General features: G+C 41.9%; 1 protein-coding gene across 1 annotated transcript in view; it reads right to left on the reverse strand.

The window, feature by feature from the left end:
- LOC109870067 (piggyBac transposable element-derived protein 5-like) overlaps positions 1-23858 on the reverse strand; it is a 35204-nt gene that overhangs the window by 7892 nt on the left and 3454 nt on the right. The window contains exons 2-6 of the mRNA XM_020460389.2: positions 21238-21668; positions 14406-14540; positions 13191-13371; positions 3310-3507; positions 325-430 (exon numbers count right to left, since the gene is read on the reverse strand). Of these exons, the coding sequence (XP_020315978.1) occupies positions 325-430; positions 3310-3507; positions 13191-13371; positions 14406-14540; positions 21238-21668 (1051 nt within the window). The remainder of the gene's footprint in view (positions 1-324; positions 431-3309; positions 3508-13190; positions 13372-14405; positions 14541-21237; positions 21669-23858) is intronic.

Raw genomic sequence — 23858 nt, forward strand, 5'->3', positions numbered from 1 at the left:
TAGGAACAACAGAACAGTTTGCCATATTCAAATCTTACATTTCAATACACTTGACCTACAAAAATCCAGGGGTGAAATCCCCTCATGGAGAACTACTGGGTATGCTGGCTTTAGCTCCAACCTCATTGTAACACAGCTGATTCAGCTAATCAATGTCCTCGTTAGCAGTTAGTAGAATCAGGTGTGCTAGCTAGGGTTGGAGCAAAAGCCTGCAGGAGGGTAGCTTCTCAGGAGGGTTGGCCACCCCTGTCCTATGATGAACATTCATATAGGCAAACACATTTCTCCCAGGATGACAACTGACTACATCCAGTATTCACTCACTTGCTGTACTTGTCGTCATACTTGCAGATGTAACTGAGGTGTGCAGCGAAGGCCTCCACAGCCAGCGGACAGGGAATCTCACCACTTTTCCTTTTGATGATCACCCCTAGAACCCAACACATGACTCAAACAGGACTAATGGGAGTTTTTTTCAGATTGCAACTCAGTGACAAATTATAATACAAAAATGTATATTATCTTGCACATAACAGTAAAGTAAATTGGATAAAGAGTGCAGTTGTGATGCTGTAAATAACTAGACTGAATGCCTCAAAGTCTAATATGGTTTCTCACTATAGCTTCAAAATAACCAATATATTCTGTGGAAAATACATTGCTCTCTAACAAGCAAAATATGACTGCGCGCTTACTAGTGTAGCTAGAATAAACAATAAGTATCAACCTAATAGCTAAAACAGATCATGGGTGTACCACATGAAAAATAGATGAACATGAGGAGTTACAGTGTAATTATGGAGGTAGCTGCGAGGGAATGAGTCTAGTAGTCGCCTGGATCACATTGAGCCATTAGCAGGTCGTTGATATGTTCTTCTTGACTGAACCTCCATCTGTCGCTGACTCACTTCCATTAAAATTATCCTCCGCTATCTAATGCTAATTATGTTAGATTTCACTCAGGTCCTACAGTGTAATGTTGAATGGAAATTGGAAAGTTACAGGAGGGCAAATTGAAAAAGAAACGCAAGATCAAAGAGTAAGCGCATATTCAGAAAAGTTTTTTTACAGAATTTAAAAATATAAAATCGGGAAACAGACTTGATAAAGTCTAAATCTGGAAATATGTCCGACTCCGTCACTATTCCCTAGGCTTCAGTCTTTCACATGATTACTTCATTTCATAGCCATTTCAACAATGATACAGTGGTTTATTTATTCAAAAGGTAAAATAGTTCCCTCTGTAGCTATAATGAAATGTTATGACCACCACTTACCCATCCAAACAACATAATTAGTCTAGTGTGTATAAGATAGGAGGGACACACCGAAGGTTGGGGTGGGAGGGGGTTGTGTTTTGCTGTATTTTGGGTTCTTATATTATCTGTAGTCAGATATAATTTGTCCTGGACAATGAGAACTAACAAAAAATAACCTACATCCTCTATAGCAGTGGTCACTAACCTTTTCTGGGTCAAGATAACTTTGAGTAAAAATGCAAGGTGAGATCTACAGCTCAGATTATTTATTTTTTAAACATGACTTAAAAAACGTAAGCCAAAGAACATTAACCCATTAAAAACAGTTCTGTAGCAATGAGCTTTGTACAGTAGGCTAAAGGCCTAATACATTATCACTGCATATCGGCTATGCTTGAATTGCTCTGCAATGTTGTTCTTCTCAGACCATTTTGAAATTGTATATTTTTTAAATTGGTATATGATCACACTTGTAATAGCTCATTTGTTGTAATACTTGTGAGGCCCGGCTGAGTGAGCATTATCATGAGTTTAGTTTTTTTACTGGACTGATGGCCTGCATCTGATGGTCAGTCTGATGGGAGGGAGCAGGGGTGGTGCCTCTCACCACAGTCACCGTCCCCTTGCTCTCCCTCCGCTGAGAAAATGGGGCACAGTCTTCCAACTGATGGTAAGACTCCAGTCACACTGCATTATTCCTGCCTCATGCACCAATTTATGTTGTTACTCCTATGACCAGAGAAAATGAAATATTACTTTATATAAAAAAAGAAGAAGCTGCAAGCCGCTAATAATAACAACGCAAGCTTATCGGGAACACTATAGTCATTCATTACAGCTGCAGTGCTGGTTGTAGCGTGAGTGGAAGTAGGGAGACCGTGCATTTTCATGCTTATAAAAGTGTTGAACAAAGTGTTGATTAAGTTGTTATTCAGTACTGTCAAACATGAACTTACTCATAAAAACAGAAGCTCTTTGCTGTATTCGTTGAGTCTCTAGTCAAGGTTTTAAAAGTTTAGAATTCTCAACTTTGTGAATAAAAATTTAAAATATGTTTTAGTCTATGGATCGAGGAAACTGTGCAGACGTGGTGATCTGAGCTATCTGATTGGCCAGTCGTAGGCCTATAGGTGCACTTGATTTGTTCTCTGAGCCTGTCGTGTAGATGAAGTTCTACCTTCAGACACATGAAATGGTTCAAAATGGGAATACTTTGCCTTCCTGGTATTAGGGCTGCTAATTCAAGTGCACCTACCACCAACAGCACGAAACGGAAAAAAAAAAAAAAAAGAGCTCAAAGCTTTATCGTTGAGTTTTTTTACAGAAATGTTTGATGATCGACTAAGAATGCCTTGGAGATGGATCAGTCGACCGCCAAGTTGGTGACCACTGCTCTTCTATAGGATTAATTCAGATTGTATTCAACAAGAAAAATCCTCCCAAACACTTGAAAAATTCAGCACTTCTTTTAACACAGCCATGAACAGAATCCAAACCCTCAATTCCACTCATCTACTCTGTATCCTTGCTGTTTATCTATCCAGATGTAATGCATTTTCCCACCTAATTTATTTTACAAATGGGATTAAATGTGTGGGGTGAGAGCCGTTCACATGCCATGCAACAGGGATTTTCTCCCATTTCCATTATCTCTGAACATCACTCATACAGGGAGAGACAGAGTGATGAGGTGCTACAACAGGGTTTCTCAGTCTACAGGGTAGATTACGAGTGCATTAACAACTAGGAGTTACTGTGGTCTGTTAAATCCACATCATGTCAATGGTGGGTGGTGACTCATACTGTATCAGTCAGCCCTAAAGAGCTTCATAATGATGCTTAATTTCAGAGCATTATATTGACAGAGTAGGTCGACATGATCAAAATAAAGAGAAACGTTTTTCTTTAAAATTGAAGGCTGTTCACTCTAAAATCTATGCCCATGATTGAATACCATTTAAACATCCCCCTGAATGTAAGTTCTGAATGAAAATGTATGACAAAGAAAACATGGGTAATATCACATCAGTCCCAAAGCAGGTCTCCTTACCTTTCTTGGTGGGTGAGTAGGCGTTGGTAAGGAAGCGGAAGTGTCCCTTGTTGTACCAGCTGATGAGAGAGGTGTTACCTCTCATCATGCTGTGGGACTGGCCCCTCTGCTGGGGGCTCTCAGGGTTCACCAACATGGACTGGGGCAGGCCGGTGCAGTCACTCTTCCTGGTGCTCAGCAGCCCACAGCAGTAGATCTCTGGCAGAGGACAAACACACACCTTACTTTAAATGTGGGAGACACTTTATATTTGAACGAACCACCACACTGTATAATCTGTACATGTTAGCTGACTATTTCCCCTTCTTTCTTAAAGCCCATCCTCTCCCACCACCTGCAGTAATGATAGATGACACAGATTGCAGGTGGCCAGTATGTGTTCAGATTGAGATCAGAAGATAAAGCCTAGAGGAGGACACCAAGAGGACAGACTCGCTCTCACACCACCTCTTACTCGGCAAGGGGTAAGACAGTGGCGTTTTTAATTGAGCTGTAGCTGAACATGATTCATATCTATGTCAGCTGCTGCAGGGCTACGGGGCTGGTTTTACTGTGGCATCACTTCCCCTCTCACCAGGCTGTTCACTTTGTTAATTAAAACAATAGGATGAACTGGTGGTCTAGGTTTCCAAAATAAGCCTTGGGAGAATTTACTCGTCATCTTTACAGTTAACTCCATGTCTGGTTGTGCAGCCTAGTGGGTGGTAGGCATGGAAGCAGCAAAATAAACAATTCACATGTTGGTTCTCAGGGTTAACTTCAATTGACAGTCATCTTTTTCATTACTACAGTAGCAGGAGGACATGTAATGGTGATTAAAAACAGCAGGGGGTGAGCAGGGAGTGATGAGAAAGGAGATTACAGTACATACTGTACAGCGAGAGAGAAAGAGATAAAGAAAAGGAGAGAGAGAGAGAGCGAGACAGAGATTATTGTGGGGGTGATAGCAACACAGCTGCTTGCACCAGGATGCCAGTCATAAGTGTATGCAAAAACCTAGGCTACTGTCGATAGCTAGCTATATAGTTGTATTCAAGCTGAGGTTAATCAATAAATGCAAACATACATTTTGATTAGCTAGGTAGCTAGCTAACGTTAGGTTGCTTGTCCAAAGTCCAGCAGCTAACACCAGTCAGCTGATTGTTAGTCAGGTAGCTAACAGGCAAAGAAGGGTAGCTAACTAGCCAATGAATGTGGGTTTGTTTTAATTAGCTAGGTCAGTCAGATGAGAGCTAACGTTGGCTAGGATGCTAACCAACAAACAAGGAACGCTAGCTATATTTTGCCAAGTAAGGTTTTTCATATAAGGCTGAAGTCATCATGTGTAAACTACTGACCTAGACACTTGCGTGTAATCAAAGCAGAAACAAATATGCAGAAATAAGATAGTGAACATCCTTGGCTGCTATGATAGCCAGTTAACGTTAGCCAATGTAAGACTAACACATATGACCAGCTCATGCACCACAATAGATCATACATTGTTCCACAAAACTAGCTAGCTAAATAGGTTCAAAGCAGGATCAAAGCCAATGCCAAACTTTGGGAAACGGTCACACTGCTAGCTAGCTGCCTTACAATGGGCATTGAAAACTAGCTAGGTAGAATACGCCATAGACCAAGCTATGGTAAAATAAGTTAGCTACACTACATTTTCTTGACTAAGAACAACCCAGACCACAACAAAAACCATAGCCGAGAAAACAAATTGCTTTATTAAGAAACAATATGCTACACTGAACAAAAATATGACGGCAACATGTAAAGTGTTGATCCCATGTTTCATGAGCTGAAATAAAAGATCCCAACATTTTTCCATATGCACAAAAAGCTTGGTCTCTCAAATTTCGTGCACACGTTTGTTTACATCCCTGTTGGCAGCATTTCTCCGTTGCCAAGATAATCCATCCACTCGACAGGTGTAGCATATCAAGAAGTTGATAAAACAACATGATCATTACACAGGTGCACCTTGTGCTGGGGACAATAAAAGGCGACAAAAAATGTGCAGTTTTGTCACACAACACCACAATTGTCTCAAGTTGAGGGAGCGTGCAATTGGCATGCTGACTGCAGGAATGTCCACCAGAGCTGTTGCCAGATAATATTCATTTCTTTACCATAAGCCACCTCCAACATAATTTTTGAGAATTTGGCAGGAGGTCCTCACAACAGCAGACCATGTGTAAACACGCCAGCCCAGGACCTCCACATCTGGTTTCTTTACCTGCAGGATCGTTTGAGACCAGCCATTCAGACAGCTGATGAAACTGTGGATTTGCAGAACCATAGAATTTCTGCACAATTTGTCAGGAACCATCTCAGGGAAGCTCATCTGTGTGCTCGTCCTCACCAGGGTCTTGACCTCCTGAAGTTTGGCGTTGTAACCCAATTCAGTGGGAAAATCCTCACCTTCAATGGCCACTGGGACGATGGAGAAGTGTGCTCTTCACATAAGAATCCCAGCGTCTACGGCGTCTTGTGGCTGAGCGGTTTGCTGATGTCAACATTGTGAACAGAGTGCCCCATGGTGGCTGTGGGGTTATAGTATGGACAGGCATAAGTTACGGACAACGAACAAATGGCATTTTATCGATGTCAATTTGAATGCACAGAAATACCATGACAAGCTCCTAAGGCCCATTGTCGTGCCATTCTTCCACCACCATCACCTCATGTTTCAGCATGATTATGCACGACCCCATGTCGCAAGGATCTGTACACAATTCCTGGAAGCTGAAAATGTCCCAGTTCTTCCAGGGCCTACATACTCACCAGACATGTCACAGATTGAGCATGTTTGGGATGCTCTGGTTCGACATGTTCAGTTCCTGTCAATATCCAGCAACTACAGCCACTGAAGAAGAGTGGGTGGAACAACATTCCACAATCAACTGCCTGATCAAATCTATGCGAAGGAGATGTGTTGCACTGCATGAGGCAAATGGTGGTCACACCAGATACTGACTAGTTTTCTGATCCCTGCTCCTACTTTTAAGGTATCTGTGACCAACATATCTGTTCCCAGTCATGTGAAATCCATAGATGAGGCCTAATGAATTTATTTCAATTGACTGATTTTTTAAACTGTAACTCTGTAAAATCTAATAAATTGTTGCATGTTGCGTTTATATTTTTGTTCAGTGTAGTTATGAACCGCATATAATCAATGGTTGAATGGTTGTTCCAACCCCAAATGCACATGTCTCAGTTCAGTTGTGCACTACAAGTAAGCAAATGCACGCTAGCATCAGACAATTTACCAGGTCCGGTATATTTCCTGCTTTCTTGTCATTATTATAATCAACATTTGTACTGACTGATTAAAATGGTGTCGAGTTACTTTTCAGTGTTCAAAAGTCGCCATCCACAATTAAAGTAGTTAGGGGGTGCGGGTCCTGGGCGTGAGCCAGGTGCCCCGCTCTTTCTGACAGTCAACTCAAATTAAGCATGGAGTAGTAGTAGGTAAGCACGTGTAGTAATGAGTAGGATTCTGTGTTCACGTGCTAAATGGATTACTTTTGATTAAAACACTTTATCTTCCGTCCCTCCCCACTTTCATAGCCCGGTGTACCCTGGGCCAGATTAATCGAACCCCCTCTCTGCTTGCTTAAATTGTGCGCCATTGCTACGCATTCCAAATAAAATTGCATGCCTGCTAACTTAACTACATTATTACATGAGTCGGTTTTCAGAAAATCAACTGTTTTAGACTATTGTATTTCAACCAAGTGTGAGAAACAAACATTCAATCAGGATAGAGTGAATAAACCAAATCATTTTGGAACCGACGCTTCCAGACTCCATTTAAAATGGTCTGTCTAACTACATTTTATTAGAACAGGATTTGTAGTGTAATCATTAGTTATCAGTCTATAGATCTGAAGAGTGTGGGTTGGCCTCCCGGAGGATACATTTGGACCATTCATTTGTTTATAGTTTTGACAGCCCATTCCCGCCACACACACACTTTAATTTATTAAGTGGCAATTAAAACAGCCTTTGGGTTCGTGGAGTGGCAGGCAAGTGTCAGTGAGTGTGGTGGTGTGAACTACTGCGTGCGTTTTGCTATAACGGAGGAGAGACCTGCTCTCAGACTCTAAAGGAAGAGGTCGTTGACCGGTTCTCTGAAATGCACATTACACGCTATCCCTACGGTACTGCCCAAGGACACAGTGCTTTATGGCAGAGTGGTGGATTGTGGGCATGCGCCAGTCAAGGAGAAATGCAAGCTGGCCCATGTAGAGCTGACAAACGACTTCAAAAAATTCAAATGGACGCAGTACACATGGTACTTCGGACAATACTTAAAATCTGTTTTGTTCCAAATTTGTGAGTATTCACATCTGTTTTCATATTTATACTACCCTTTATAAATGTGGGAATGTATGGGCTTTTACTGGAGTTGGACAGCGGTGTACAGAATTACTGAACATTTGTAGCTAAAGGATTTATAGCACTTATCCAATGTCAGATATGTAAATCATTTTTCTTAAGAGTGTTTTGTACTTTTATTTTACAGGTGTTTCACAGCAGTATTTGTATCAGGAGTTACCAAAATTGCTCTTGAAGATCCACAGGGTTATGCATGTTTTTTTTTGTTTTTTTCAAGCCTAGTATCACACCTGATTCTACTACTCAGCTGTTCATCAAGACCGTAGCTTTTTATAAAGACCAAAATCGGGTGTATTTTCCAGGAGCTTGCTCAATTGTTTTAAGAGAGATTAGGGAATAAAATCCAGTTTACTACATATTTACTTAAGTGGGTTTCTGTTTTTTCACTTCCCTCTGGAAAAATCAACTGTTAATATTAAATACACTGCTCAAAAAAATAAGAGGGAACACTTAAACAACACAATGTAACTCCAAGTCAATCACACTTCTGTGAAATCAAACTGTCCACTTCGGAAGCAACACTGATTGACAATACATTTCACATGCTGTTGTGCAAATGGAATAGACAACAGGTGGAAATTATAGGCAATTAGCAAGACACCCCCAATAAAGGAGTGGTTCTGCAGGTGATAACCACGTGCATTCTCAGTGCCTATGCTTCCTGGCTGATGTTTTGGTCACTTCTGAATGCTGGCGGTGCTTTCACTCTAGTGTTAGCATGAGACGGAGTCTACAACCCACACAAGTGGCTCAAGTAGTGCAGCTCATCCAGGATGGCACATCAATGCGAGCTGTGGCAAGAAGGTTTGCTGTGTCTGTCAGCGTAGTGTCCAGAGCATGGAGGCGCTACCACGAGACAGGCCAGTACATCACGAGACATGGAGGAGGCCGTAGGAGGGCAACAACCCAGCAGCAGGACCACTACCTCCGCCTTTGTGCAAGGAGGAGCAGGAGGATCACTGCCAGAGCCCTGCAAAATGACCTCCAGCAGGCCACAAATGTGCATGTGTCTGCCCAAACGGTCAGAAACAGACTCCATGAGGGTGGTATGAGGGCCCGACGTCCACAGGTGGGGGTTGTGCTTATACAGCCCAACACCGTGCAGGACGTTTGGCATTTGTCAGAGAACACCAAGATTGGCAAATTCGCCACTGGCACCCTGTGCTCTTCACAGATGAAAGCAGGTTCACACTGAGCACATGTGACAGACGTGACAGTCTGGAGACGCCGTGGAGAACGTTCTGCTGCCTGCAACATCCTCCAGCATGACCGGTTTGGCGGTGGGTCAGTCATGGTGTGGGGTGGCATTTCTTTGGGGGGCCGCACAACCCTCCATGTGCTCGGCCGAGGTAGCCTGACTGCCATTAGGTACCGAGATGAGATCCTCGGACCCCTTGTGAGACCATATGCTGGTGCGGTTGGCCCTGGGTTCCTCCTAATGCAAGACAATGCTAGACCTCATGTGGCTGGAGTGTGTCAGCAGTTCCTGCAAGAGGAAGGCATTGATGCTATGGACTGGCCCGCCCGTTCCCCAGACCTGAATCCAATTGAGCACATCTGGGACATCATGTCTCGCTCCATCCACCAACAGACTGTCCAAGAGTTGGCGGATGCTTTAGTCCAGGTCTGGGAGATCCCTCAGACCATCCGCCACCTCATCAGGAGCATGCCCAGGCGTTGTAGGGAGGTCATACAGGCACGTGGAAGCCACACAGGCACGTGGAGGCCACACACACACTACTGAGCCTCATTTTGACTTGTTTTAAGGACATTACATCAAAGTTGGATCCGCCTGTAGTGTGCTTTTCCACTTTCATTTTGAGTGTGACTCCAAATACAGACCTCCATGGGTTGATACATTTGATTTCCATTGATCATTTTTGTGTGATTTTGTTGTCAGCACATTCAACTATGTAAAGAAAAAAGTATTTAATAAGAATATTTCATTCATTCAGATCTAGGATGTGTTATTTTAGTGTTCCCTTTTTTTCTTTGAGCAGTGTAAATACTAACAACTACTGTTGCCATTATGGTTTACTTTTACTGTTTCCATAAAAAACATGGAAATTAAAACCCAAAAAACTATATTTTAAGTGAGAGGTAAGCATTGGTCTGAAGCTGAAAAAGGAAATTCACATGAGCACAATACCTAATCCACCCATGCTCTACCAAGGTTTTACCAACACACAGCTTTGACCTACTACAGTAACTATGTTGGTATTGTACTTCAAACTACAGTATGTGTAGGCAGAGTACTTAGGATTCAAACCTTCTCAAACAGCCTATTTTTTGATATTGTAAATGTGTATTATTGTTGCATCACTATCTTTATTACAAAAATAAATACAAGTACAAACAACTAAGCTACATATTATTTTTACAGAAGTAATGAACTGTCCATTGATCAGCAAAGCAATTGATTAAACAGGACCATGTTTGAAACACAAGTGGTTCTGAGCTTATGTCAATATAAAACAGGTAAGCTAACAGTTACAGAAATTAGGAATGCAGACAGGCTCTATCTATCTGAGCTACTGTGTCCAACACACCACCACCTGTTGTTATGTTGGGCATCGTACTGACCAAAAAAGGATGTTATTATATAATGCACCACATTACTACAAGACAAAACAGCTCAATCAAGTCTGATGGTCTTGTAAGTATAAAAGCTGGTGATGCACCGATATGACATTTGACTGATATCTGATATTTTCCTTGCCAAAAAGAAAACTATACCGATATACATTTTTTGCAGCCTTTTATGCATTCTAGTACAGTTAAATAGTTAACTGTAGTTAATAGTTAACACACACATGGACGCAGCTGTCTAAGGCACTGCGAGGCAGTGCAAGATGCGTCACTACAGTCCCTGGTTCGAATCCAGCCTCCATCACATCCGGCCGTCATAGGGCGGTGCACAATTGGCCTGCGTCGTCCGGGTTTGGCCGGGGTAGGCCGTCATTGTAAATAAGAATTTGTTCTTAACGGACTTGCCTAGTTCAATAAAAAGGGGCACACACACACACAAATTATTTTGTTGCCATTTATGCATGTCCCCATTACCAGTAAAACATAATCAAAACCCATTTCTTTCACTTACTTGCTGTGCTGTTTTGTTGATCATTTCTTAAGTCGTTTCATTCTCAACCAAGATTTATTTCTATGGAACGCCGTTTGGGTCTTTGAGTGCCAAAAAAAGATGCACGTCAAATAACACTATTTGACGTGTCAAATAAGCTTGTTGACCAACCAGGATCTGAATATGACAAAAAAATAATAATAAAGTAGTTATTACACTATCACTCGTATTTCATGTGTCACAACGATTCATCGCTATGATACTGGTAAGTTGTCTCGCGTACTTAGTGCTGGTCATAAAAAAAAAGTTAGCTAGCTCATGGATGCAAACAATGTTCTTCCCCCCAAAAAATTCTAAACGACAATCTGTTTCAGTAGCTATAGTTAGCTAGCTGACTATGTAGCAATCTAAAATAACCCAAATTTATAAGGCAGTTCTTATTTAATGGTGGTCGGACCCATCTATGTGAAGCTAGCCACAATAAGGATAGCCTAAGGATAGGGATAGCCTAAGGTTAGCCTTCAAAATAAAAGTATGGAATAATTCTACTATTTGTATTCATTTACATTACTGTCAATGACATACTTTTATTTTGAAGGCAAACCGCAAATTCCACTATTGTGCCTAATCCTTATTGTGGCTAGCTTCACAACACATAACCCGGTCCGGGTCGAGCCTCACTAGCCAGATGAAGCTAGCTGACTGCTTATAATGTTAGCTTTGGGAAACAGGGTTAAGTAGCTGGCTAGCTATTTATTTTCATGAAGTGAAGTTCAATTTCAATAGGCAAACAACAAGTGGCAAACTAGCTAATACTTACTCACAAGGATTCCTAAATCATTGCTAAGAAAAATGAAAATGACTGCAGTTTCTACTGGTCATTGTTTTCAGGCTGCTTGTATTGGTGCTAGCTAGGTACCAAGTTAAAGCTAGCTACCCCAGAAGTTGCGGCCGAACAAATTATACTTTATTACCAACGCGGTATTGTAAACATGTCGTTCGTGGCCGGTGTTTGCAGACAAGTTTTGTACAGCTTTGACAGTGCTACTCTATCTTTTTTGACACGCAAAGACCCAAACGGCATTCCATAGTATGCATGTCGTGAATCTAATAGCAGTGGCGCTATTACTATGTAACTCCGGTACAGCAACATCGAAAAAGAGCTCACTTGGTAGTGTGTACCGGTGCTCGACCAGTCGGCGAAAGCCAACATCACCCATGACAGAGAACGTTTGATTGTCAAGGGCAATGAATACCATTATCTTGTCTTTAATAGATTTCGCCTTTCAGTTGTCTCGCCGGATTTTTTTTTACTCTTTCAAATGACTGCTCGACTTGTTTGACTGCTCAATCCACACAGCAGGCTAGGTTAGGGATGCTGTGTTGCAAGTGTAGAGCAAATTTTTACCTGGTGTCTTTACGTCATGTACATTCATTATATAGGTATGCACGGCAGCTTTGACATCGGTTTTTAACATTGGCGTTAAACTAGACATTGGGCCGATACCGATGTTGGCATTTTTAGCTAATATCGGCCAATTCCGATATGTTTACCGATATATCGTGCATCCCTAATAAAAGCAAAGCTTGATTTCATTTAATAATTTTTTTAAATCACAAAAAAGGTAGTGCAATGGGATGTCTTACTGTGGTGTGTGAAGAATCCAATACTTCACCTTGTGTGAGGTAAAAATCACATTGTTGTGAAAGCACCTCCTCTAAGAGTATAAATTAGGCTGTTTGAGAAGGTTTGAATACTAAGCAACCTGCCTACACATAGTTTGAAGAACAATACCAACATAGCAACTGTAGTAGATCAAAGCTGTGTTCTAGAAAACATTGGTAGAGTATGGGTGGAATAAGCATTGTGGCGCTCCTGAATATCCTTTTTAAGCTTCAGACAAATGCCTCCACCCATTTAAACAGTTTGTTTTTTATAGAAAGAAAGAAAGAAAGGAGATGCAGAGACAGAGACAGGCAGACAGATGCAGAGACAGGCAGACAGATGCAGAGACAGAGACAGGCAGACAGAGATGCAGAGACAGGCAGACAGAGATGCAGAGACAGACAGGCAGACAGAGATGCAGAGACAGAGAGGCAGAGACAGAGACAGGCAGACAGAGACGCAGACAGACAGATGCAGAGACAGAGAGGCAGACAGAGATGCAGAGACAGAGAGGCAGACAGAGAGGCAGACAGAGATGCAGAGACAGACAGAGATGCAGAGACAGATGCAGAGGCAGACAGAGATGCAGAGACAGAGAGGCAGACAGAGATGCAGAGACAGAGAGGCAGACAGAGATGCAGAGACAGAGAGGCAGACAGAGATGCAGACAGACAGAAAGAGATGCAGAGACAGACAGGCAGGCAGACACAGACAGATAGAGACAGACAGACAAGCATATACCCTGTTTCTCAAACTCCTGGTACAGGTTGAGGCTGGTGATGCTGGGTCCGGTGAAGATGATGCTGTTGCGGCCTGAGAGGTTCTGACACAGCTGTTTGGCCACCATACTGTGGAGCTGAGGCTTGATCTTCAGGGTGGCCAACCCATCAGGACCCTGGCCCTCCTTTAGATGCACATAGATCTGGAAGAGAGATACAGACAGTCAAAACCATGATAATGTCATACACTGACATATCGAAATCAATACATACATTACCACAGGAATTATCTGTGTAGCAGCTATCATTCCAAGTGTTCCAATTAGCGACCTTGATGTGGCTCCTACAATCTGAATCACTGGCCTGGCTTACCTCCATTGATTACAATTTACATGTAAATATTACTCTGATCAGACAAATTGATTGATACACTAGTTATCATCACACAATGTAATTTATCATTTACACTATGAACCCTGTTGTTTAGTAATAGATGAGACATTAACAGTCGTTGTCTTGCAAATTACGAATGAAAAATACATCATATATTAATTATTCTTCCCACCAACCGGGACGGGCGTGCATATCCATTCATTCTCATGCCTTCCTGGGTCTGTTTGAGGCTTGGGGCAGCAGTCATTTGGTTATACACCCACCAAGAGCAGAGAGCAATTATACTAAGTGGACTGGCACTTTATTTTCCAAGCAGTGACTGGGCATTGCACTAATGGAATCCCATTGATTCACTCTATAACTTTTCACTTTGTTTTCTCTCTTCTCCCTATGGCACATTTCTGCCTTAAAAGAAGACAATTCAGAGCCAAAAGAAACCGATCGGCTTGTAAAAGCCTAACTCCTGGGAAACAACAGAACATTGGGTCTGGAGACTGATTGAGGCACTGGGATGGTCCCATATCAGTCATCCAATCACACAGTTTGCCTGGATCTCTCAGCTGTCTGAGTGAGTGGGAAGGGCATGGTCTGATTGCACTAGTCCTGTCGTATTCTAGAGTCTAGACGAATGGCAGGCAGTCTTGTGCAATTCCCGGTGAGATTGCACAGGGGGTAATTGAAGGTGCACAGTCTGTCACAAAGTTGGCAAAGCACTAGCTCCCGGATATAAGAGTATAAATCCAAGAGGTTACAGTACAGTCCCTCCCCTCATTTCTTTCTCCACTGCTCTCACCATCTCCCTTTGTCTCATTTACATAAACACACACACACACACACACTGTACCTGACAGATGAAGCCAGTGGATGTGCATTGGCGGACCCACAGACTGAATTTCCTCTTCCTCCTCTTCCTCAGCTCTCTCTCCGTACAGGTGGTGATGAACACCGGGTCCTCATCAATCAGAGGCTCATGGAGCACCTATGGAACAGTGGGAATATACAGTTCATATTCAAAGGCGTCCATTCAGCCAAGAGCAGGTATATAACCAGGGATGGCAGCGGCTTCTGACTGATTGTACTGTATAAGATGCATGTGTGGACTACAGACTAAGGCTAGGTAGCATCTTATCACAAAAATGTAGGATATCAAAGTGGATGGAGGACCCAGGCATGCGTTGCCATAGTGATTTCCCAACGGGACCAAGGAGACACAACGAGGCACAGGTGCTGTTTGTTTAGTCCAGAGCAGAACAGGCAAACCAATACTGTATATATACTGTCTGCTACCTCTCTGTTAATTAACTCACATCTACCACTGGGGAGCCACACAGACACCGCCTGACTGAGAAGAAGTACCTAGAATATCTGCTCGGTCTGCAGGAGAGCCAGAACTCATGAGGGAGCAGGGATTTCAGACCTGCAACAGAAGTGAGTGTGTGTATCAGATAGAGCACTGTAGGTAAGGTGTGATGGGGTTGTTCCAGGTTGATTTTCACCCTTATCGATTTGTTGTGATGATAAAACAGAAACACCTGGCTTCCTTACAGGGAGTCAAAGAAGTCTCTTTTTTACAGCGTTGACAAGAGGAGTTTGAGACAATTATTCGGTTGGAAACAAACAGCAACTGTTCATAGCTATCCACAGGTCTCCTGAAAATCTAAAAAAATGATTCACAAAAGGATTTCTAAAAGAATTCACAGTTATTCCTGCACGGGTGAAGTCAGTGACAGGTGAACACATTCTGTTTAAATGTGTGTTGCCTGACTTTTCCCTGCTGCCTGGCTATAGACCGGTCCTTCATAACCTTCTACTAAGTGCTCTACTGGTAAATTACAACCATCTGTTATGCTCCATTGGTCTTTGGCCTGTGGGGGGCTGGATGTCTAGCAAACCCATTTCTCAACACCAATGACTTAATCTCAGTGGAAGCCATGATACAGATGAATTCTATCAGTCTTCTCTCTCTGTCTCTTGCTGACAGCTACTGCATTAGCTAAGATCAGTGGCAGTTTGACAACCATTACCTGAGGGAAATACAGTGTCTGAGAAGATAGCGATGGAAACAAAAAAAAGGTACACCTATTTCCCAGACCTTCTTAATTTGCTAGATCTCTAAACAGTTATTTGTGTTGTCAACATTAATGAGTGAGAAGAAAAGAAATGTACAGCTAGCTAAGCAGAATTGTTAATGCCACAAAGCTCAGCAATTTTAATGCATCTTCCAAAGAACCCCTGCTATGCCAGAGATGCACCGGAAGGCACTGTCCTCTTTGACATGCACCATTCCTTCCATCTTAAAGTAGAAACTTCGCTTATAAAGACTTTTGTTATGCTTATTATACAGATGTAGGATCTTCATTTGATCACCCTTTTGCAGGAGAACTTATGTAAAAAGTGTAGTGTACGAGGTTTAAAAAGACTTCTGAAGTTTGTCATTTCCACTTTTTGTCCCCCCACCTTACGAAAAATGTAACAACCCCTACAAAAATGTCCATTAATTATAATCCACATACTAAATAACATTTCCTGTTGCTGCAGGATTCATTTTCTGCTGTAGCAAACTGGCTCAAATTAAGATCCTACTGTAAACCTATAAAGGGCAGAAGCTGAAGAAGGTAGGCTTCACAGACAGAAAAAACAGTACATGGAACATGGTAGACAATTTTTCTTCACCACAGCCAGGGAAAATGCATTCATTTTTCAGATAGGACATCCACCACTAGTCTGTGCTGATCAGAGTCCCTGGCAGAGGCAGCCCAATCAGAGACATGTTAGCAGCACATCCCACTGTGGAGCTATGGAGGGTATGTTTTACATCATACCTTCACAGCTACTGGACTAGATGGTACTGGGCAGTAAGTGAAGATAATAAGAAAATGAATGTCTGGGTGAAAGTATTTGCATTGGCAAATGATAAAAAAGTTTTGTACAGTGCCTGTTGGATTGTACACACACAGAGAGAGAAAAAACAAGAAAACCAGAGAGAGAGAGAAACACCCTTATCTGAGCTGAGATACTGAGGCTGTCATCAGTGCTGTGCTGTATCCAGACTCCAGCCTTGGAGCCCTGACCTCTAGGACAGAGGCTGTGGTGTGAAGGTGCATTCCCAATCACTCAGCTCTGACTGTGGGAGTCTGCCTCATTTCCATTTAAACTCCTGGGAGTGAAGCAGAGCAGAGGGGAAGGGAAATGCCCTCTCAGAACTCCTCTCCTGTCAGCTTCGGGAGGTAGCAGTGCCCTGCTTTGATCCGCCAAGTCTGACAGGGAATTTACATGCAACGCGCAATGCCTGATCACCAGGGAGCACGCTGAGGAAAACTCTGTCAGCCTCCTGTACACTGTGTATATAGCTGAGAATACACTACTTCTTGACTGACATTGGGCACATCCTAGAGTTATTCTCAGATACAAGTGTTGGGGCCGGGACGATACCAGTATCACGATACTCGTTAGAATCGTGGCAAGGAAACAAAACCCAAAGCAGATTTTTACTTCTTTAGGAAAACAGCCCTAATGTTGGAAAAAACATCATTATGTTGTCATCCAGAGTTACATTTATTTATTTTCCAAGCTATAGCATATTTTACACACAGCGGGTTTTTAACCTTTCTGGTGCAGGCGTTCTGCTAGTGACCCACCTCGACAACATCCGGTGAAATTGCTGAGCGTGAAATTCAAATTACAGAAATATAAATATTTAACATTAATGAAAATACAAGTGTCACACATCAAAATAAATTTTAACCTCTTGTTAATCCAGCCTCTGTCTCAGATTTCAAAAAAGATTTATGGCGAAAGCACACCATGCGATTATCCGAGGACAGCGCTCTGCATACAAAAGCATGAAAAAAAAATTTCTGCCAGGCAGGTGCGCCACGAAAGTCAGAAATAGCGATATAATAAAAGCATTACCTTTGAAGATCTTCTTCTGTTGGCACTCCAAAAGATCCCAGTTACATCACAAATGGTCCTTTTGTTCGATAAAGTCCTTCTTGATAACCCCAAAAACTCAGTTTAGCTGGCGCGCTTCATTAAATAATCCACAGGTTTCCCTCCTTCAAAATGCATACAAAATTAATCCCAAACGTTACCAATTAACTTCTCCAAACAATGTTTATAATCTAACCTCAGCTACCCTAATACGTAAATAAAATTATAAAATTTAAGACGGAGAATCGTTAGACTTTACCAGAGATAAACAACAAAAAACGCGCTCTCATCCACGCGCATGAAAACACTACAGCCAAAATGGGAGCCACTTAAACTACAAATTCTAGCTAATTTTTCCAAAACCCAGCCTGAAACTCTTTCTAAAGACTTGACATCTAGTGGAAGCCCTAGGTACTGCAATCTGGGAGGATTTCACCTCATAATAAACATGACAGTCATTGAAAGCAGTGGTAGGCTGAAAAAAAGAGTTCTGTTATACTCTCAGACATTATTTTAACAGTTTTAGAAACTTGAGTGTTTTTTTTAATCCAAATCTACAAATTATATGCATATCCTAGCTGACAGGCAGTTTACTTTGGGCACTTCTTTTCATCCGAATGTCAAAATACTGCCCCCTACCCAAGAGGTTAAAGAGCAAATGAATGCACCGATTCAACCTGTTTCTCTGTTGTTCATTAAGAAAAACTAGATATCAGTCTTGGGGATGTGGTTCGATGTGGCAGTTATTGACGTTTGTCTCCCATGGGATCCCATAGGAACAAAGCCAGTATTACTTCCACGAAATACTCAGAATGAATCTAAGATACACAAGTATGGACACCGCTTCAAATTAGTGGATTGGGCTATTTCAGCCACACCTGTTGCGGACAGGTGTATACAATGGAGCACACAGCCATGCAATCGCCATACACAAACATTGTCAGTAGAATGGCCTTACTGAAGAGCTTACTGACTTTCAACGTGGCACAGTCATAGGATGGTTTGTCAAATTTCACATTTCTGCCCTGCTAGAGCTGCCTCGGTCAACTTTAAGTGCTGTTATTGTGAAGTGGAAACGTCTAGGAACAACAATGGCTCAGCCGCAAAGTGGAAGTCCACACAAGCTCACAGAACAGGACCGCAGAGTACTGAAGCATAGAGCGTAAAAATAGTCTGTCCTTGGGTTGCAACGCTTACTACCGAGTTCCAAACTGCCTCTGGAAGCAACGTCAGCACAAGAACTGTTCGTCGAGAGCATCATGAAATGGGTTTGAATGGCTGAGCAGCTGCACACAAGCCTAAGATCACCATGCACAATGCCAAGCGTTGGCTGGAGTGGTGTAAAGCTCGCCACCATTGGACTCTGGAGCAGTGGAAAATAATTTTCTGGAGTGATGAATCCCGCTTCACCATCTGCCAGTCCGAAAGACAAATCTGGGTTTGGCGGATGCCAGGAGAATGCTACTTGCCCCAATGCATAGTGCCAACTGTAATTTTTGGTGGAGGAGAAATAATGGTCTGGGGTTGTTTTTCATGGTTCGGGCTAGGCCCTTTAGTTCCAGTGAAGGGAAATCTTAACGTTACAGCATACAATGACATTCTAGACCATTCTGTGTTACCACAAAGTTGGAAGCAGTTTGGGAAAGGCCCTTTCCTGTTTCAGCATGACAATGCCCCATGCACAAAGCAAGGTCCATACAGAAATTGTTTGTCGAAATCGGTGTGGAAGAACTTGATTGGACAGAGCTCTGACCTAAATCCCATCGAACACCGTCGGGATGAATTAGAACGCCGACTTCAACTTCTAAACGCCCAACATCAGTGCCCAACCTCACTAATACTCATGGCGGAATGGAAGAGTTTTCTATCAGAGAAGTTGTTTATTGCTCTTAGTTGAGCTTTGAAAGGACCACAGAGTTTAGTCTGCTTTGTGTTTTAATTTTGGCATGGAAAAAAATATTGCGATACTGGTATCATCACAGCCCTAACAAGTGTTATACAATTTGATTGGGCATTTGCATTCCTTCTTATTTCTTTACTAACGCTCTAACCACTAGGCTACCTGCCACCCCGTGATTTATATTGGTTGTTATATGGGTTGTTAATTTGATTGTCATATTGGTTGTTATATTGGGATGTCTGTGTCAAAGCAGTAACTTAAAACTGAAGTAGAACAGAGGACAGGTATGAGAAATCCCTGCCATGGCCTGACACAGTGGCAATCACATGTAATTATTTCTGTAAGGTCAACAGAATTTCAACTTCGTATCCTCCCAGCCCACTTCTTCCTCCCAGCCCACTTCTTCCTGGCACAGAAACACAGACAGGTTGTCCTCCTTTCAGAAAAGTTTACATTGCCACGGTTCTGAAAGAGATGGTGGAATCTTCATGAGAGGTTGCAAATTGGCTCATGTCAATCAATTCAAAATGCAGCAAGGATATTCAGTGTGCATTGGCTTGTTTCTGAACTTAATCTGAACCAATCCCTCTTGATTAGACAACCCAAATACATGTTATTCAGCTGCTGCCAGATGTGAGATTAACATTTGAATAGTTTAATTAGACAGACAACAAGTTTACTCTTCACAGAACACTGCTTTGGAAGCTGAATATTAACTGTGAGTCTGTTCTAAACTAGGACAAACATGGACACAATGTACTATTGTTCCAGGAATGTTTGTCCAAAAGACAACCTACCCATCTGAAGAACACTGTGTTGTATTTTGAGTCTGTTCTAAATGTACCCAGAGCTGGGTACACCAAGCTGTAATATCCTGTGTCTGTTTGTGTTGTAAATATTTACAGTGCAGGATACTGAACTGTAATATACAATAACTGATGTGTATTATCTAAAAGGTGATCTAAAAGGTGTTATGATCTAAAATGGTTCATTTAACTCATCTGCAGGTGTTGCAACCGGTTCAGGGAACAGAACTGAAAACTGGAAAATAACAAACCTTTTTCAAGGAACAGAATCAGAACCGGGAATGAAAGTGATTCATACAGTTCTGGAACAGAACCATTATTTTAAAAGCATGAGAACTGCTTAATAACATTATTTTATGTTCCAGGCCATTTTTTCTAGTTCCACAAAAAAAACACCAACAAAACACCTATGCAAAGCCCTCACTCTGTCACTCAGAAAAAATATTCCAGTGTCTGCCTGAATCCTGAAAATCTTTGCTAGTGTGTGTGCATATTTAGGCTACATGCCCCTCCCCTACTGTACTGACGTTACAAGTGTAATTCAGAAGATCGGGAAAGATTAATTAGCTTGAGAACAATGGATTCATTTTCAATGCTAGTTAAAGATACTATAGGACTAGTTATCACATTTAACGTTGAATTTATTAACTACAAAAAGTAAGGTGTGTTTTTAATTCTGGTGCCCCTCTGCACACACAAGCTATATAGGTAGCTCCAGCTTGTTAGCTAGCTAGCTCAAAGGACATTCAAAGTTCCTCCCTAGAAGCCGCTCCTCCTAGGTATAATTCTGTGGTCCTAATTCAGATAATGCATGTCATAACAAGATGCCCAGCGCCTCCTCCTCAAGGAGGTTAAAAAAGGAACTCTAAAAATCATACCTTTCTTTGGTTCAACCGGTTCAGAACATTATTCTGCTGGTCGTAACAGTGTAACAGATCAAAAGAAATTGGGGAAAATAAATATTTTTGGCTCCAACCCCTAGTCATCTGTACTAAACGTGTCCAAAGCTAAACAGTTCACACAGCAGCCCACCGCCATACCTGAGTCTGAGAGGGGCGGAATGTGCTGCAGCCGAACGACTGCTGCAGTGAGTCCAGGAAGGGCTGGATCTTGTAGAGGCCATGGCTGCTGTGGCTGGAGCGGAAGGCCACGATATGGAAGTACTTGAGGATCTTCTCGAAGCGTGCCTGGCTCATCTTGAGTGCAATGCTGCGGTTGCTGAAGAAGCCGCTGCTCCAGATGCTGAGCACTGACTCACAGCGGTGAACGCTGGTGGAAGTCACGAAGCCCAGGAAGGCCTTCATCTCGGCCGCCGTCACGTTCCGCCAGCCCTCGTCGCTGCCGAAGCGCTCCTGGTACTTCTTGGCATACATGTTGGTCTGCGTCACCATGTTTTGGATGGTGTTGTCGGGCACAAAGAGCTGGAAGAAGTCCATGCAAGTGGCTGTGGCTGGCATTCTCTGGATAGGGCCTGGTGACAGGGAGAGAGACAGAGACACGGATGATGGAGCTGCAGTCCAAGCATCACTCGCCCACTTCAAAACCTGCCTCAGATTGTTATTTTCATTTGACAGCATCAAATCACACATTACTTGTAAATTGAGTCTTACTTTTAAACGACTGATTTTTTAAAAAAGAAGAGTTAATTGCAGTACTTTGACAGTATGGAGCTCTTTTGTGCATAGTTATTTTGTACTCTAAAAAAGCAAAACGCGTAGGCCTGCATATGAACCAACATTTCTTTCCAGTCTTTGTGATTTGGATTGTAGGTCACTGTCAACCCTAGGGCTGCAATCAACTTCTATTCAACATGACAGTAACCATAATGTCATCGAAACAAGAATACCGCTTTTTGGGCTTGAAGAAATGGTTAATTAATATAATATGTTACAACACTATCGTGGATGAAAACAGCCATTGTCTTGTCTCGAACATGTCAAATGAAACAATTAATTCCTGCTTATGGAAGCCGACAGCTATAACCTTGTTTAGGTCAAGTCCACTCATCGACATTGACATACTAGTTTCCATGCATGCTAATCAAGTCAAGGCCAACTTGGTGACTTAAAATCTTACCTTCTCATTTAACTAAATTGGCAATGTGTAAGATTAAACACACCTCGGGTAAGGCGGTCCTCCCTTAAGACTGACTTAGTCTTCCAGACAGTGAACTCTAGCATTTAGAGCCAATTAATAAGAGCATTGACAGGCGTGACTCTCTTTCAATTAAAAGCTGATGATCCATAAGGTGTAATAAAATTATCAGCTGTTATTCGTGTGAGAGAGAGTCAGACCTATTTTTCTTGGCACACTTGTAGCAAGCACATTTACTGGAGTGAGAAAATGTCTCTAAACAGCAGTCTAAATTCAGGCCCAATTAACCACGTAAGGAAGACTGTTTGGGTTAGACCATTTCTAAAAAGCTATTTAGCTAAAAGGAAGATTCTCATGTCCTCTCTAATGTCTAAGAGATAAGGAAAATGTTGGGTCTTAAAAAGGAGCAAAATTAACTAGTTTCGTTTGCTGAATAAATACAGTAGATTTTTACATTACTGCTCTTGCACTGAATGTACAGGCCAGGTTGACCGTGCTACAAGTTGTTACATTTAGGCACTTCGTCCTGTATAGTTTGTAACTATTGTAGCTCACCAATTCCTTAAACCCAGCCTGTGAGAGAGTAGGCTTCAGGCCAAAGGGTGTCTCACACTGCAGAAATTGTTTCAAAAACCACTAATGTAATCCAGTAGACTTTCAAACTTAATAGCAAAATAGGGCATGACTGCCTTAGATGCAGGGATTTCCAAAGACAGATTCATACAGGTTTCCACAAAAGCAATACAGTATAAACAAAAGTCATGTAAAAAATACTATGCATAATAAATATATTTTTTTTATGGAATAGAATCGTTTTATTCCCTTGATTAAGAATTCCATCCCGAGAAGAGTTTTCCCACATTTTCAGCACACTACGATAAATGATTTCTATCCCACACCATGAACTGATAGCATAGGATTAATGATTTTAAGAAGTCTTCTGCTACTGAAGACATCAGTAAGAGGAGCCTCAAACGCATTCACTAACCACTGCATATACTACTCTCCCATAATCCTGCCTTTATAGCTCATATTTAAACTAGGATGTAAGGTCTTCTGTCAGGCAACAAACAACCACATGGGAGAGTTCCACATAAACATATAATGGTACATATTCTGTAAGAGATACATTTTTATTAGGATTGATTAATCATTCAGATTGAAAAGATTACTGTGTTGGCTGTGTTTACCACAAAAGTAACCCACACACTGGTTGAATCAACACTGTTTCCACATCCTTTCAACGAAATTACGTTGAACCAACGTGGAATAGAAGTTGAATTGACATCTGTGCCAAGTGGGAAGACACTGATTCTACAGCTACAGTAATGTACACAATAAATGCAGGGGGTTGGTATTCAGGTTATGTAAGTTTTGAAATCAAATGTCAGTCTTTCTGGCACAGAAACAGACTTGCACCTTTTTGACATGAATAGGTCTGAAATGACTGAAAATACTGCGGTACAGTGTTTATAATAGGAACATATTGTAGATAACGTATGTGACATTCAATAAAGTGAAATGGAGCTGGATTGATTCTAAAGCCTTTCTATCAGAAATATTTGAC

This window comes from Oncorhynchus kisutch, linkage group LG25, assembly GCF_002021735.2.
Source record: "Oncorhynchus kisutch isolate 150728-3 linkage group LG25, Okis_V2, whole genome shotgun sequence".
In the NCBI taxonomy this organism is placed as follows: Eukaryota; Metazoa; Chordata; class Actinopteri; order Salmoniformes; family Salmonidae; genus Oncorhynchus; species Oncorhynchus kisutch.